Raw genomic sequence first — 17,868 nt, forward strand, 5'->3', positions numbered from 1 at the left:
TCTTTTTAGAAGTACCAAAGTCTTCCTCCTTTGCTCCTCTTCAAAAGAGATCTTGGTAAAGTTTTCCTTGGCAGAAAACCCTGGGATTGGGAGTCTGAAAAGAAATATGACAAAACCTGGAAATGGGCCACAGAGGTTTGGATCAACCTAGATAAAAAGAAAACAAAGGAGCAAGCCCTGCAAAATTTCACTTTCACAGCTCAGTGCTCAATGATAACTGAAATGAAAACCCCTTACCCTCATGCTGAAAATGTGTCTAAGCAGTGGCTGTTTACCTGGAAAATAAATCTACCTTGCAGATACCTGTACCTAGCCATAGATGCCTTCTACAGAATTGAGCACTAAATATTTACTTTTGTACTGCTCTTTCTCAGATTAAGATGTTAGGTAAACTATTGAGAACTACTGAAAAACCACCAAAGTGGTTTTTAAATACTTCCCAAGTACACACTTCTTGAAACTAACTGTTATTTAGCTAAAACAATTAATCACCAGAAAAGGCATTCACCTCACAGAATGACTTTTCCTAAGTGTAAGAACTCTTTCAGGGAATGTAAGATTTAACAGTTGCTGGTGTTTCCCTGCCAGTTCTCTTCATCCTGTCCCCCATGACAAAGTATTTTTCCTTTAAGATTTTCCTGGCCTTTGTGGGTAAGAGAACGATGATGTTTACATTAATTTAGTAATTCCTGCTAATCAGCTTTAGAACAAAGATAACCTGACACAGTTATCGGCTCCTATATGTGTTACTGTTGGGTTTTTTTGTTCCCTACACCTGTATCCCATTTTGAAAACAGATCAGCACCTACTGCATGCAGAAGGCTAATGCCAAAAACAAATTTCCAAGCAATTCACATCCTTCAACATCAACTTGTCTTTTGCCATTACTGCAAATACAAAATGAAAGAAATGCAGCCCAATACACCAATACTGGCCTTCAAATATGCCTGCTTACTAATTACCTATATCACACCACCTGTTCCTTCAGCTGCTTTATGATACCCTTTAAAATACCAAACACAGCAAAGAATGTTTACCACACACAACTAAGTGCAATGTAAACATCCCTCAGTAACAGTTAACCAAAGCTGGTACACTCACACAGCAAAAGACGTCTTCCAAAGACACTAACTCAAGTCTGGAAGTTATCTACAGGCAACACAATCTTGAGTGAATATGTAACCTGACCTTTGAAGGCATAGCTAGCTGGTTTTTACTGTGCACCTGTCAGGGTGCTGGTCTGTCAACCTCAAAACAGAGCTCTGCCTTTATCTGCAGTCATGCAGCTTAACAAATAAAACACGTAATCATAAGCAGATCAGGAGTCACCAATTGCAAGCAGTGTAAAAAGAATCCTGTAGTACACAACAATTAACGCCAATTTTAAAAGAGTATTCCTATTTATTCAGTCAGCCTCAAGAATATTAAGTGCCATGTTGCAATCACAACAAGAGACTAGAACAAGTTACCTCTTCTAATTACTGGTGTAATTGACACATCCAATTTTGAAAGCATAACTTTGTTTATAAAAAAACCAACACTTTAGACAGGAGGACAAGTTGGTATTTACAATCATGGGCTCTAATATTTTTCTGGTGTGCAAGCCACTTCATCCGAACACCCACCTCTGCCTGTAATCTCACTAGTGTTACCTCCTCTAAGTATTAGCTGCACCATTTGAAGCCTCATATGTGACTAAAACTGGCACCCAGAAGGTGTAAAGAATCTCTGTGACAGGGTTTCACAATTGTGATGATTTAGGACAACTGCCCTCTTGATATCCTGACAGTCTTGGACATAGTTTGTAAGGCAGTCAGAGCTCAAGCAAATAGTCTGAAGTAACCACCATGGGAGTGTGATTTGAGGTACAGAATAGGACATCTACTTTAATCATACTACAGCAACCTTTAGAGAATTCAGATACTTAAAAAAAACAATAATCAACATTTATTTAGATATTAAACTAGAAGTGTTTTGAGTCTGAGATTTATTTCTCAATTATACCCTAGAAACTCTAAAAGTATTAAAGAGTTTCTTTTCTACTACAAACAGGCATAGTTTCATTAACTTCAAATCAGCAAGTACTAATCTCAGACTACTATGGTAAATCACTGCAGCTCACAGACACTGCAGCAATAAAGCACTGAGCTTTCAAATAAGATAGGATAAAAAGAATACAACAGCAGTGTACAAGCTACTTCCTTGTACTTTTAAAGGACTTAGAGTAAGAAAAGCATTTCATAATACTTCATGCTGCTAGTCGTAAATTGATTTCACACTGCTGGTGTCTACTCAGCTTGACATTTAATCAGTCAGTGCAGCTCCTTTATAGAAAAACATCTTGGAGGGGAGGGGCCTGGTATAAAGTTACCATATTTGCAGAAAAAGAAGGCTACACTTGTATTCTCACTTTGCAACAACGTTTCTTTTCTAATTATGATACATATTCACTTTTACCTTACTTTTGCTAGTTTTATGTCCACACATTTCTGAGAGCATCATTACATTTCAACTATAGTTTTACATAAATAAGACTTAAAAAGAAAAAGCAACCACAAAATTATCAAGGAAGAGTTGCAATGATACATGACTTTTGACCATGTGTATTTAAATTATAACAAAAAAACCCAAACTGGAAAGCACAATATCCTCTGTATTGAAAAGCCCAATATACTCAAGAGCAGTATTTTTTAAAGAATTGGTGGGTGCAGCACAGCAAAAAATGCCAGCAGCAGTTAATCTGTAGCACTTCAAGATACAAGCTTCTTTCATTATGCACTGAGGACTAAACTAACATGTTAAATCTAATGTCTAAATATTTAGTGGTTAACGCAAAACATCATCAAATGTAAATTTAAAAGATGAAGTTTGTTTCTGGAAAACATCATCTTTTAATAATGACAAAGAAAAGAAGGAGAGTAGTAAACTAAGAATCTCTTATCCATGGATATCTAAAGAAACTACCCTTCTGTTTATGAGTGACAATTTTAAAATAGGGAAATTAAGAAATTGTAGTCACTGACCAATACATACATAAGATTTGTTACATTTTAATCAACAAGTCAGACCTATTTTGTCTTTTTAAGCAGTGGTGAGAGGGAGCAGGGAAGAAACAAAAGATGCAGACAAATCTTCAGTCATCACTAATTTTTACTGGCTTACCTCAGTACCCTTAGTTAACTATGTAGCCTGTAATTTTCAGCCATCTCCTACTGCTGCTTCCAAAACAGCAGAAACATTTTATTATTTTATTAGATTTTAATTATACCCGATATATTTGAAGTAGTTTTCCAACTTCAGGAATGCTTTTTTTGCTTCACAAATGTGTTTAACACACCATTTGTCAAACATTTAACAAGACAACAGTCTTACTTCCTTTCTACTCAGAAACATACAGCCACTGTGCATGGTAGAGTGCCAAAGTATTAAAACCAGAATATAGTAACAAAGTATTAAAACCAGAATATAGTAACTAATAACAAAGATTGAAGAATTCTAGATTTGGACAAAAAAAACCCCGAAACTGGAATGTCTTTCCATTAAATATTCCCTGCATATGTCTGAACCTATTGTCACTCTGTCTGCACCAATACTGCCTTGCATTCGTTTTATATTGTGCTACTTTGGAAATCAAATAAGCAGACCTGCCTTTAGGAAAACTAAGTTCCTAATACAGCACTTCTGCTAATGTTTTGGAAGCTACTCTAGGGTCCAGGGCATATTTGGAACATTCTGTAAGTGTTACGGTGAAATGAATGGAAAGCCTCTCTCTAGTGCACACTCCCTAGCTGCCAGAAGAACCTGGCATATAAGCAGCTGGCACTGGAACGATCAGGCCATCATGACCTCAGTGCAGATGGTTTGCTTTCCAGATGTCTATTATTAAACAGTTGCAATTTGTTTCCTGGATAAAAAGAACCTGATCCTACAGACACATGCAGACGCGATGCCACCCATGCTACTTCCAGGAATACTGCCAACTGAAGTTAATGGCAATAAATCACAGAGGCAAAATTACTGGTACACTTTTTTGCAGGATAAGATTTATGCCTGACTCACTCAAAATTATATAGTTAAACATAAATGGATGCAAGATTTTCAAGTTACACTTTCAGATTCAGAGAACTGAATTTATAGATAGCATGTAAGATTATTGAAAGGAGAAAATAATTTACGTTTAGATTTACTTACCTCAAGATCCATGTATATTTACACACAGCTTCAGTTCCCCCCACAGATTAATTAAACTTCACCACAGAAAATTCAAGATAGAACAGCAAAAGATCATAACAACAAAAGAGTTAGCAATGGGACCCTTACTATGCTAACACAAACATGAGCAAGTGTCCCACAAGAGTAGGATTATGACACTACTACTATATAGAAATCCTTCCCTGTATTAAAAAACTAATTCAGTTACCTACAATACACAGAACAAAACAATAGTGGCTTTTGGGGTACAAGAAACAGAAGTGCAAGTCCACTGCATTAAATGCATTGCAGAGTACAACTTCTGCCAGCTGTGAAAATGCCTCAGTGATCCCAGTTTCCAATTGCCATTTTGTTGCCTTTACAATACACTGTTCCCTTTAATTGGCTTTGGTTGGAGAAAACGGACAGGCAGGAGCTGTTCCAGGATCCTTGGAGTCAGTAAGAACCTTTCCACTAGTATCGGTGGCCTTTAAATAAAACTCTCTTGGCATCCATCCACTTACTTTCTCTGTGCATGCAATTTAGGTAATTTGGCAAAATAATCCCATGTCCCTACAAACCCAAATAACCTCCCTTTTCTCCCCCAAAACAAACCCAGAAAAGTAAACCTATTTCAGAGGGCAGTACTACCTCCTCCTTCAATTAAAACCATATCCTAAACTCAATGTAAATATTTACTGTGGCACTTACTGGCTAACACCTAAATTAAAAAAAAAAAAAAAAAAAACAAAAAACAAACAACAAACTTTCTGGTAGTGTCCTTTTTCTTAGCTTTGTGACCTAAAAACCAAAGATGATTCTTCTTTCTTTCTTCTCTCATTCATGTCTATGCTCTAGTTAGGCTGGGGACTGCTTAAGAAACAACTGCTTTCATTAAAAATATCTGGGCAGCACTGTAAAATATTTAAAAGCAAACACGTACAAGCGTAAGCAGGTATTTTCACTGATTTATATTGCCTATCTAGAAAGCAAGAAAAAAAAAAGAAAAAGCATACAAAAATGGAAAATCAAAGTCATGCACAGTTTTCCATTATAACTATTTCCATCCACACTATCTCTTCTTGACGTAAGCACTGGATGTTCAAAGTCCCAATTTAGTTCAGATGAAGCTGCTGCAGAAGTAACAAAATCTGAAAGTACCATTATTCAGCAAGGCACTTAATGTCTCATGGTTCATTTAGGATTCTTAATGCTGTGGAAAGAAGATTTCCAGCAGTTTCATTTTACTAGCACATATTTAGGCTCGAGAATTTTTAGACTCTTTCTTCAAGGCCCTTTTTCAAAGTTTAAGTTCAGAAAGAGCTGGAGTAATCTTATAAACTCACTCAAGAAGTCTTTAAGCCTTTACAAACCAGCCAAAGAAAATTGTCTGAAATTCTTCCTAGAAAGCTGTATTACCAGTAATAGTATAAAGGCCATCAAACTGCACATTAGTACAAGAGAAGGAATTGGTTCAGAGGACAAACACAGGGAAAGGATGATAAGCCCACACAAACCATAGATTAGATTGGGTTGGAAGGGATAATTGAAGGTCATCTAGTCCAACCCCCCGTTAATGAGCAGGGACATCTTCCACTAGACTAGGTTGCTCAGAGCCCCATCCAGCCTGATCTTGAATGTTTCCAGGGATTGGGCATCCACAACCTCTCTGGGCAACCTGTTTCAGTGTTTAACTAAGCTCATTGTAAAAAATTTCTTCCTTATATCTAGTCTGAATCTACTCTCTTTCAGGTTAAAACCATTACCCCTTGTCCTATCGCTACAAGTCCCCATCTTTCTTATAAGCCCCCTTTAAGTACTGGAAGGCTGCAATAAGGTCTTCCCAGAACCTTCTGTTCTCCAGGCTGAACAACTCCAACTCTCTCAGCCTTTCCTCACAGGAGAGGTGTTCCATCCCTTTGATCATTTTTGTGGCCCTCCTCTGGACCCGCTCCAACAGGTCCATGTCTTTGCTGTGCTGAGGACTCCAGAGCTGGACACAGTACTTCAGGTGGGGTCTCACCAGAGCAGAGTAGAGGGGCAGAATCACCTCCCTCAACCTGCTGGCCGAGCTTCTTTTGATGCAGCCTGGGATACAGTTGGTTTTCTGGGCTGCGAGTGCACATTGCCAGCTCATATCCAGCTTTTCATCCGCCAGTAGCCCCAAGTCATTCTTTGCAGGGCTGTTCTCAATCCCTTCATCCCCCAGCCTGTATTGATACTGGGGGTTGCCCCAACCCTGGTGCAGGACCTTGCACTTGACCTTGTTGAACCTGATGACATTCACATGGACTCACTTCTCGAGCTTGTCTGGGTCCCTCTGGGTGGCATCTGGTCCTTCAGGCACATCAACCACACCACTCAGCTTGGTGTTGTCTGTGAACTTGCTGAGGGTGCACTTGATCTCCCTGTCTATGTCACCGATGAAGACATTAAACATTACTGGTCCCAATACCAACCCCTGAGGGACACCACTTGTCACTGATCTCCACCTGGACATTGAACCATTGACCACTACTCTCTGTATGAGACCACCTAGCCCATTCCTCATCCATCAAACAGTCCATCCATCAAATCCATATCTCTCCAGGTTAGGGAGAAGGATGTTGTGGGGGACCATGTCAAAGGCCTTACAGAAGTCCAGATAGACAACATCAGTAGCTCTTCCCTTGTCCACTCATGTAGTCACTCCATCCTAGAAGGCCACTAGGTTGGTCAGGCAAGACTTGCCCTTGGTGAAGCCATGCTGGCTGTCTCGAATCACCTCCCTGTCTTCCATGTGCCTTAGCATAGCTTCTAGGAGGATCTGTTCCATGATCTTCCCAAGCACAGAGGTGAGGCTGACAGGTTGGTAGTTCCCAGGGTCCTCCTTTCTACCCTTTTTAAAAATGCATACAATGTTTACCTTTTTCCAGTCACCAGGGACTTCACCTGACTGCCATGACTTTCCAGATGTGATGGAGAGTGGCTTGGCAGCTACATCAGTGAATTCCCTCAGGACTCTGGGATGCATCTTGTCAGGCCCCATAGGCTTATGTATGTTCAGGTTCCTCAGCTGGTCTCAAACCTAACCTTCTCTTACAGTGGGAGGGACTTTGCTCCCCCAGTCCCTGTCTTGAGGTCCATCCACTCAAGAGGCATGGGAAGCGAGGTTGCCAGTGAAGACTGGTGCAAAAAAGTTGTTGAGTACCTCAGCCTTCTCCTCATCCATTGTTACCAGTTTGCCAGTCATGATCATGGCGGGGGGGGGGGGGGGCAGGAAATACACTTTCTTTGATGTTCCTTTTCTAACATACCTATAGCAGCCCTTTTTATTAATCTTTGTGCCCCTTGCGAAGTTCAGCTCCAGCCACACCTTGGCTTTGCTGACCCCATCCCTACAGAACTGGGCAGCAACTCTTCCCAGGATACCTGTCTGTGCTTCCACTGCCTGTGCATTTCCTTCTTGCTCTTTGGTTTGACCAGCAGGTCTTGACTCACCCATGCCAGTCTCTTGCCTTCCTTTCTTGTTTTCTTACATCTGGGGATCGAGAGCTCTCACACTCTATGGAAAACATCCTTGAAGATCTGCCTGCTCTGTTCTGCTCCCTTGTCCCTGAGAGCAGTTTTCCAGGGGGTCCTGCTGACTAACTCCTTGAACAGCTGGAAGATTGCCTTCCTAAAATTCAGGGTCCTGACTTTACTCTTTGCCTGAGCCATATGCTTCAGGACTGCGACCTCCACCAGTGCATGATCACTGCAGCCCAGACTGCCTCCAATCTTGATGTCACCCATTAGCTCACCTGGGCTGGTGACCAAAGTGACCACAGGTCCAGTATCACATCCCCTCTGGTAGGGCTGTCTACAACCTGGCTTGAGAATTTATCCTCAATGGACTTCAGGAGTCTCCTGGATTGCCTACAGCTCGCTGCGCTATCTTCCCAGCAGATGTTGGAGTGGTTGAATGTACAGTGGCTTCTCAGCATAAGGCATTATAGGTAACACTATTTACAGTAAACACAGCTTCAATGCTTCCAGTACCAGCCACTATAAAACTACTTCAATCCGTCCATAGATGGTCTCTTCACAGTTTCCAAGCACCTCACAACTTTAAAACAGTTAGCTTTACCATATGGCTGATCGGTCAAGAAATGGTATCACCATATTTTACAGAAGGATTAGTTGTATTGTTGATGCAGACACTTTATGGGAGAACACAGAACTTAATGCAGGTCTCTGAAATCCCATAGTTGTATCCATAGCCAGAGCACCGTATTTGTTACACATTACATGCAGCGTGATGGTATAATATAAAAGCACAAGGAAAGTTAGATAGGATACAAGAAAGCAGAAGCAAAACCAACCAACCAATAAAACCCTAAACCACCACCACCACAAACAAACCAAGATATCCAGTATACACTGTAGTCTCTTGCAGGCTAGTTATTGAACTTCCCGATTCAGTATTTAATTTATTTTCTCTCTATATATACTAATCTATCTACCTACAAAAACATGCGTATGTGTGTATATATATTTACACATCTATATTGATATAAATAAAAAAATGAATGCTAATTACCAAACAATAAAGGTAAGGCATGCTCCTACTGCAAAACTTGCACTACTTGCTTTACTTGCTTGCTCTTCCAGCATAAAAAAAAGGGCCATGACTGATTAGCAAATTCCTTACATATTGTAAAAGTTCCGCATGGAAGAAAAAAAGCTAGCACTTGAGATATAATAAAAAAAGACCCTTGTGAAACATAAGTTTAAGAATTTATCTCCTCAGCTAACCACTGGAATACTTAGTAGTATGATCTGAAACAGTTAACAGAAAGTTTCAGGATCACTGTTTCTAATCATACCGCCTTCAACCACATTCCTTCAGACAAACTATTCTGCTCAAAAATTGTCTAACCTGCAACTCCCCCTGAGAATAAAATAAAAAAAAGAAATTTTAAGTGCTTTGTTTATTCCCCCTGAAATCCTTCGTGCTGCCCTAAAGATGTAGAAAGAAGCGGGAAAGGACAACTAAAAGCCTCCATGTGACGTGCATGTCACAGGTTACATGAATTATATGTATAAAATATTACTTATGTTGTCTGCTCAAATTTCCTCTAGCAACTGATTTTCCCCACTAGGAAAATGAACATTTTTCACAACGGAAAAGGAAATGGTGAAAGACATTAGTTCTGCTGTTTAGAACTATTGGCAGTGATCGCCCTCTACCAGCACAAGAAGGCTGCTGATGCTAGTACTATCTGTGCAATGCATGTGAATGTACAGTATTAGAACATAAGCATTCATACAGTTAATACATTTTCCACCATATCCAAATCCAATACTTTTGAATTTCAGCTAGTAAGTGATTTAGCTTACTTTCTTAACCCCCTAATATTTTAGGATTTAAAACTGGTCTCAGTATGGGATAGGAAAAAAATTATGCAACATATTCAACCGCAAGGTACTGCATGGGAGGCAACTAAGCAAGGGACAAGTAAAAGAATGTGGAGTTTATTTCTTGTGGTTAATGGTTCATATCCAGTCCAGTTCAACAGTGTCTGAAGCTCACTACCATGAATATTTTGTTACCACCAAGTTGGTGGAACTGGACTAGCAGTGATGAATTTTCCAAGCTCTAAGTTTTAATTAGCACCCTTGTTCTGGAGCACAAATAGAACACATTCTTCTGGAGTCCAACACTGCTGCATACTTTCCTTTTTATGCAATTTTAAAAAGCTAAATATATGGCCTATAAGACCAGTACTTACTAAGACAAAAGGCAGCAGGGCTTCTCTACAACTATCATATCCTGTGAGAGTCAATACTCCCTACTGCCCATCCAGCTTGTCTGCAGTTTGTCTTCTGCCACAGCTGGGACATGATCAGCACATTTGAAGTCAATATGAATTTTCCATCTGCTTCTGGGGGCACAGAACTACACCTCCTGAAGAGTAGGTGACAACTTGAAACAAACAAACAAAAGTAACATTATTAATAACTCAGTCAAAAATTGGGTATCATTTCTCCTAGAGTTCAAACGTTAGAACTCAGAGAGGCAACTCAAGGTAGATGTGAAGGATCTTAAACAAATATAAGTAATGTAAAAATGTGGTAAAATAGAACAGACATTCCTTGGAGCTTTCACTTATTGTACTAATTCTTCCAAAATTCATCTGTAGAAGCTCATACTTTCTGAACAGCAATAATTAAACAGTAATGAAAAAAAAAAGCCTAAGTGAAAAGAATCTCCAAGGACAGCATTTACCCAGTAGTCTTTCCTGTATGTGTAATGCCCAAGTTTTTCTTCTTTTTTTCCCCCACTTCACCCAACACATTCAAAGAACAAAACACAAATTTCTAAGATTAGGAAGTCTATTTTCAACTGTAAACAGATAGAGAGAAAATAATATGGCAGCCTCACAATTTTTATGTCTGTCATTTACAACTAACAAGCTTACTGCAGATACTGGAACATGGAAGGTAAGGGAGCGAGGGGGAAAGAAAAATCAGTATTTCAAGAAAGACTGTTTGCTCATTTTTCAAAACAAAAAAAAGCACTACTCTTCCAGTTACATCTAGCTCCTCTCCAGGTCTTCTGAATAACAAGACAGTTTGCAAGACAGCCTACTTAGGTATCACTGAGTTTATTCTGCATATAACTAGAGCGAAAAATTACACATTTGCTAGGCTGCTGTTGAATTTTGTCAAAGTATCCACTGAATCAGGAAAAAAATACTCCTCTCTCTCTCCCTCACTCACTCCAAACTATCAGGTATAGCCAATAACACTTTCCTAAAAGGATATCAGGGATTTTGTTTTTCCTAGTAACCTCAGGCAAAACAAATTAATGAGTGAAGAGCTGGTATAATACATGCTTCTACAGAACTTGCACTGTAACGCAGAAATACATGGATGCTGCAGCTGCTAGCTGCCAGGTTCCTGTTCTCAGCTTCAGTAGCTCTAAACCTTGTTTCATATTACAAGCACCATGACTGAGCACAATGTTATCTACTTCTATCAGGTAAGGGAGCTTTGGATGTGTTTTGTCCTTTGGAAGCTTAAATCCTGTCTATGTTTATATCCTTCACACTTGTAAGGGACAAAAAAGTACAGGAATAGATCAACAGAACCAAAATCAACAAGATCCTAAGGATTTTACAGTATATTTTTAAAAGTATTCAAGGAAGCTTCTTTTAATAGTTCAAAGAGCTGTCAGATGAAGTACTGGGGGGGAAAGTACTTCAGAGAAACAGTAGCTAATAGTCTTGCAGGGCAACTAAACAAGAATAAAAAAGAATTAAAGTAGAGCTGCTGTGGCTAGGTGAAACCTCCAGACATTGCCAAATTTTGAAGCCTTCAATTAGAACTTCACTGGCCTCAGTTTAAGATCACCACCTGTTTACATACCAATTATCACAGGAAAGGGAATCCAAAAGGTCTCCCAGCCTTGGAGAAGCCACCACACTACTACATTAGCATCTTATGACACTTGGCCATCTGCTCTTAAGCTTCCTTTGATCCAAGTAGGTTGCAGCCCTGGATTTTCTCTTGGTCTCCTGGGAACCCTTCCTGGATATCGATTTTCTACTTTCTTCCCAGAAGTTCTCACTATTTATACTAGAACTTTTGCAATTCTGTTATGATCATTCCATAAACCAGGTATGAATTACATTTTTAATATCCTGTCCTCCCAAAACAATGCACTATGTCAGTCAACAGGATTTCTTCTTCTGTTCAGCACCCTCAAAAATATTCTGACACAAGGTCAGAGTTCTCTCAGCAGCAGCGGGCTACCTTTCAAGAGTAGTTTTGCAGACTACATTTTCATTTCCAAATCAGTGGTGAAGAACTGTCACAGAAAATCAGTAGGACCAGGTGATCATCTATCTTACTGACAACACCTTTGCTCCACAAGAGGCATCAGTCTCCAGCTCTCCTTGGACTCACAGCTCACCAGAAACCACCGTCTCCCCTGATGGACACTTCTCTCAAATGGTTGTAGCTCCAGCTCAGCCCTGGCTCCACTACACAGCACTCAGAAGTATACCCACCTGCTGCCTTTGGCACCTGTACTTTAGGAAGTACAGTGTTTCTTCCCACTCCACATATATTAATACTGCACTGTGGAGATTCTTGCTTTATCCTGTCCCACAGCTGAAATGGATCCATTGCCTGATAAAGCATAATCCTTCATTCTTCCTTGTTTTAACATCCTGTATTTATTTATCAGTTTCTGGATCTCTTAGGATCATAACCAGTTGTTCCACTTATGGAGAAATTCTACTGCTTCAGGCTCCTTTCTGGGCAACAGAGTGGTTGTATTGATACCCCTCGACTTTAGACACTGTATTGCCCCCACGTGCATCCACATGAAAGGGAAATGTTAAGGCTCAAGCTCGTGAAATTCTTACTGACACTGCCAGTAAGGCGCGCAAACGCCAGCAGCCAATCAACCACAGCGGAACCTGCTCGCACGTTTGCCTTTAAAAATCATTCTGAGTACCAGCAAGATACTATATACTATACACTATGCTATGCAATGTAGTCTACATTCTTACTTAGCTCTATACTCAATCACCATTATGTCCTGGTTTTGGCTGGGATAGAGTTAATTTTCTTTCTAGTAGCTGGTATAGTGTTATGGGTTTGGGTTTAATATGAGAATAACGTTGATAGCACACTGATGTTTTCAGTTGTTGCTAAGTAGTGTTTATACTAAGTCAAGCATTTTTCAGCTTCTCATGCCCAGCCAGCAAGAAGGTTGGAGGGGCGCAAAAAGCTGGGAGGGGACACAGCCAGGGCAGCTGACCCAAACTGGCCAAAGGGGTATTCCATACCATGTGATGTCATGTCCAGTATATAAACTGGGGGGAGTCAGCTTGGGGGGTAGATCACTGCTCAGGAACTAATTGGGCATCGGTTGGTGAGTGGTGAGCAATTGCATTGTACATCACTGGTTTTGTACATTCCGATTCTTTTATTATTATTGTCATTTTATTGTTGTTATTATTATCATTATTAGTTTCTTCCTTTCTGTCCTGTTGAACTGTTCTTATCTCAACCCACGAGTTTCACCTCCTTCCTTCCAATTCTCTCCCCCATCCCACTGGGTGGGATGGGAGTGGGTGAGCGGCTGCTTGGTACTCAGTTGCTGGCTGCGGTTAAACCACACCACATTATTACATTACAGACAATAATAGAACAGGCTCAGACAAATGCAGCAGTGACAGGCGAAGTATAAAAGCTACAGATAAACTGAATGCTGTAACAGGGGTAAGAATGCAGTACTGATGGACAGTCTAATCACAGATCTGCAGTCAGAGTAATTTTTGACCAGACAGTTTGACCAGGGATATTTTATCACTTTAACACACACATAAAAAGTGCATGCTTTGTTCTCCACAAAAATATTTCCTGGAAAATATTCCCTTACCAGTGAAGAAAGTAGATGGTATCCTAAACTAGAACTGGGTTTTTAGTTTTGGTGTGGTTTTGGTTTTTTTTTTAAATAATCAGAAAAGAAACAGCAACCCCCCTTCAAGATGTGTTTAAATAATCACAATAACTACAACCAAATTATTTTCTCCAAACATATCAATACGTAGCTTTGTGAGACACATTCAGGCAGAAAGTCTGAAAAGAAAGTAATTTTCATCACTTCAATATGAAGTATGGAGAAAAAAAAAGATAACATTTCAAATTATGCCAATTTCTTTTCTTGCTTAAATAACCTGTATCTTACCACCAACAGGCACCACAGTATGATCAATTCTATTCAAGATTTGTAAGAAAACAGTTTTTCTTTTCACAACAAAGTTATCCATCCTAAGTGAGACAACATAAATAATAGTAAGATCATTCTATGAGCAGATATTAATGCTAGAAGAACACACTACATTGGCAGTAGTAATAATAGGGTATATGTCATCTAGCTGTTTGCAGACTTTTTCTCTCACCTAATACACAAAGTATTCCAGCATCAAGTTACTGAACTCTCAGATACCACCAAAAAGACTTGCGTTACACATAGGGTCTGATAGGGCACACCTTGAACATCTTCATATGAAAGGAAAAAGATGAAAGAAGACAGCTTGCACCTCAAAACAGGTTTGCAAAGTTCCCCTTTCTTAGCAAGAACAATACACTGATGCACTCTCATCCAAAACTTATTTGATAAGTCTTTAGTAAACTACACTCCAGTGTTGTTGGGCATAAATATATATGGGGGCGGGGGGAGGAGAAGAGAGAGAGAGATATCCCCTTTCTATCTTAAAAGTTTTCAGTTGTGTCCCATGTGAGCCCTTTCAATAAAAAAATCCAAACAACTGCTAACTTTGAATTTCACTCTGCTTCCAGCAGTTCTTTCACTCGCATGCAAGAACGAGCATGTATGAAATGAAAGACCGAGTAACTACAGACCAGGCTTCAAATTAATACAAGGCAAGACAGAAGCATGTCTCAACTGTGATTAGTGGTCAGCTTTTGTCACTTGTGTTTTCTTAAATGACATGTTAAATAACTGATAGCACAAGCAAATATCCAGTATCAACTGGCATATGAACCGATTTATTTGCACTGCTGACCAAAAACCAAACATGACTATAATCCGTCTATTCCAGCAATCCTTTCAGAAGTTACTGAGAATGCTTTTGAAAAATCAAAGACACAACAGGTATTGTGTGTCTAGACTTGCTCAGGATTGGTCTCATATTCACCCAGCTCACCGACAGCATTTCTAATTACCTTCCATACATAGAGCAATTTCAGTTTCTTCCCCGGTCTTCCCACCACCCAGACTCAAGAAGTTTGTTTTATTCTAAAATGTCAGCTCTGCTACTACCCTGTAAAGACACAAATCCGAAAGACTGATTGCTTTCGAGAAAGTCAGTGAAGTGTGTGCATGCAGACATCACCTGTGCATCTTAAGACAGCACTGCTGCACTCCACTGCCCTCTCAGTGCCGCTGCCCAACTGGCAGCAGCAGCAAACCAAACATAGTTCTGTTCATACAAGTACCGAGTAGCTTCTTTACCTCCTTCCCTTTCCAGTTCTGTTATTTTGTCTCTTCCATTTGGCTCCGTAGGAAGAAACCAAGACCTTGTCCTTCAGACACGGGGGAAAGACCTCTTCTGACCATCCCTGGCTGAAGTTACAAACTCAACAACGCTGAAGAACAGAGAGGAAGAACGACCCTGACATGCCAGTTCGTACCCTTCCCCAGTAAAGCAACTCGTCATGGCCGAGAGGCCGTTTGCCACTGACAAGCCTGTAGCAGCAGCAGAGAAAGATGTACACGGGGCAGCGCTTCGCAGGGCCCTGCACGCGAGACCGGTTCCCGCTAGCTGCCTGCGTGACACTTATCTGGAGTTACCGGCTGGCTCCTCACCACGAGTTTATTACTATTTCATTCCCACGCCCACCCCAGAGCCCGGCAAGCCCGAGGAAAGCCCCTGGAACGGCCACCTGCTCCACGAACCGAACGGAGCCAGCCCGACGGGGCCGGGGCTGCCGCTGGCGAGCCCGGCGCCCACCGGGGCCAGTGCCGAGTCCCCCGCCGACCCACACCGGCAGAGACGCGGCCCCGTCGCCCCCCGCCCGCGCAGCGGCCGCGTCCCGGCCGTTAACGGCCGCCAACGGCTCGGGACGCGCCGCCCGGCCGCCACCGGCACCTGGCCGCGAGGGCGCCAAGGGAAGGCGGCGGCAGCCCCCTGCACCGCGCCGGGGTTACCTTCGGCGCCGACAGCCCGGCCGGCCGCGGGGCCTCTTCCCTCCCGAGCCGTCAACGAGGAGCGCCCGGCCTCCTCCAGAGCCAGCCGCTTCCCGGCGGAGGGGGAAAGCGGAGGCCGGCCGCAGCGGCGAAGTCGGCGTCCCCCCGCCAAGAGGAAGCCGAGGGGATGGGGCGGCCGGCAGCGGCGCGGCGCGGCTCGGTCCTTACCGTCTGTCACGGTCACGTCCGCGTCCTCCGCTCCGGGCAGCACCTCCAGCTGCAGGGCTTCCTGGCTGGGGCTGGCGAGCTGCAGCCCTGCCGGCAGCTCCTCCCTGGCGAAGAGCAGCTTCACGCTGCACCGCAGCAGCTGCTGAGCGTGCGGAGACGGAGCGGCCATGATCCCCGCCGCCCCCCTCCACCAACAGCGGCTGCCGCCCGAAGAGCCGCTCCCGCCTGCCTCCTGCCAGCCCGCGGGAAGGCGGCTACCGCGGAGGGAGACCCGCCCAGGAGGCTTCGCCGACAGACCACTTCCACGGCTCAGGCTCTTCCCGAGGCATCTGCACCGCAGCCAGCCAGCCTGCCTCCCTCCCGCCCGCCTTAAAGCTCCTCAGCCACTTAACCGCGCCCGAGCGCGTTAACCGGGGCCGGGGCGCCGGCGGGCAGCGGCACCTGCCGGCCGCAGCCGCGCCGCCGGGCGCGCACAGGCGCCCTCCGGCGTTCCCGTCGCGCTGCCCCGCGTCTGAAGGGGAGGCCGTGACACCCTCCCTCCGGCGGCGGCGGCGGCGGCGGCGGCCCGGGCGGGCGGCGGCCCCTGCTGAGGGGGGCTCCGGCTGGCGGGGACCCCGCGTCCCTGAGGCAGCGGGTGAGGAAGGGCCGCGCGCGCGGGCAGGCCTCGCGCTGGCCCCGGGGCTGGAAGCCGGTAGCAGGGATTGAAGGAGAAGGTTCGCTAAACCGCTGGCAATTTGGCTTTTCCCTCCCCGGCGCTTCTCCCTCTGCGTTACTTTCGAAGAACGTAAGGGTGCAACTGTGACATTAAGCAGTAGGTGCCGCTGTTTTGCCATAAAAGTTTTCCCTGGTGGTTGGTTTGGGGGGGTTTTGTTTGTTTGTTTTGTTTGCTTGTTTGTTTGGTTTTTGGCTGGTTGGTTGGTTTTGTTGGGCTTGCTTTGCCGTTTTTTTGTCGTGTGCTGCCCTGCTGCCCCGTCCCCCCCCCCGTCCCCCTCCCGCGCCGCTAAAAGGCGGGAGGGGGGGGGGAAATCCCACCGGTTACTTTAGTGTGTATGCCTCTGTGTCAAAGTGATGCTGTGAAGGTAAATTAATGAATATTTGAGAAGTGCTCTGAGTTTAAAAGGACTGTGTAAAGTTTAAAAGGGCCTCAGCTTATTGAGTTTCCAGATGTTATTGTAATATGTACGTCAGTAATGTTCTCTGGGCCCAGGTGGTGAGTTGGGCTATCCTGGCTGGCTGGAAAGGAAGCACATGTACCCACCTCAACTGTGTCAAAAGGACTGTTTTGTTCTACAAAGAGGTGACCTAGCTACACAGAGACGTGTTCCTCTGAGCCACTTAAGCCACAAAATGTACTGAAGTGGCATGTGTGTTGCTGAACCTGGGTTTGCACTAATGACTGGGATGGTTTGTCTACAAAGACAACACAATTCTGTCGTCCAGTAGCACAGTTCTCTGTCCGGATTTAATTACCCTTTCTGAGCACAAAAATGAGGAATCACGTCTTGATTCTTCTATGAAGGAATTTGATGTTATTTACCCCTGTATGAAGGAGGAATAAGGCAGTCTGCACATGCCATCAAGTGTTTGTGCATAGCTTACGGCACACAGTAAGTGCTTTGGCACTCAGCTGGATTGCATATACCCAAAGCCAACTCCACAGCCACTTAACTAACTAGGCAAAAGAATGGGGATTTCTGGGCTGTCAAATTCATCATTGCAGTGAAAGGTTGAATAAATACAAGTAAGGAAAGACTGCA

The 17,868-nt window shown here is 43.1% G+C and overlaps 1 protein-coding gene across 7 annotated transcripts in view; it reads right to left on the minus strand.

Annotated features, from left to right (window-relative positions):
• Window positions 1-16,881, minus strand: part of LOC142027391 (histone-arginine methyltransferase CARM1-like) — a 76,035-nt gene extending 59,154 nt beyond the window's left edge. For 2 of the 7 annotated variants that reach the window (XM_075021505.1, XM_075021500.1), the window contains exon 1: window positions 16,112-16,878. In XM_075021505.1, the coding sequence (XP_074877606.1) occupies window positions 16,112-16,280 (169 nt within the window). In that variant the 5' untranslated portion in view covers window positions 16,281-16,878. Of the gene's footprint in view, window positions 1-15,208; window positions 15,701-16,111 lie in introns of those variants that run through there. The other 5 variants (XM_075021504.1, XM_075021498.1, XM_075021501.1 and 2 more) reach the window with 4 other exon arrangements.
• Window positions 16,882-17,868: the final 987 nt, after the last annotated feature.

This window comes from Buteo buteo, chromosome Z (assembly GCF_964188355.1).
Source record: "Buteo buteo chromosome Z, bButBut1.hap1.1, whole genome shotgun sequence".
Taxonomy (NCBI): domain Eukaryota; kingdom Metazoa; phylum Chordata; class Aves; order Accipitriformes; family Accipitridae; genus Buteo; species Buteo buteo.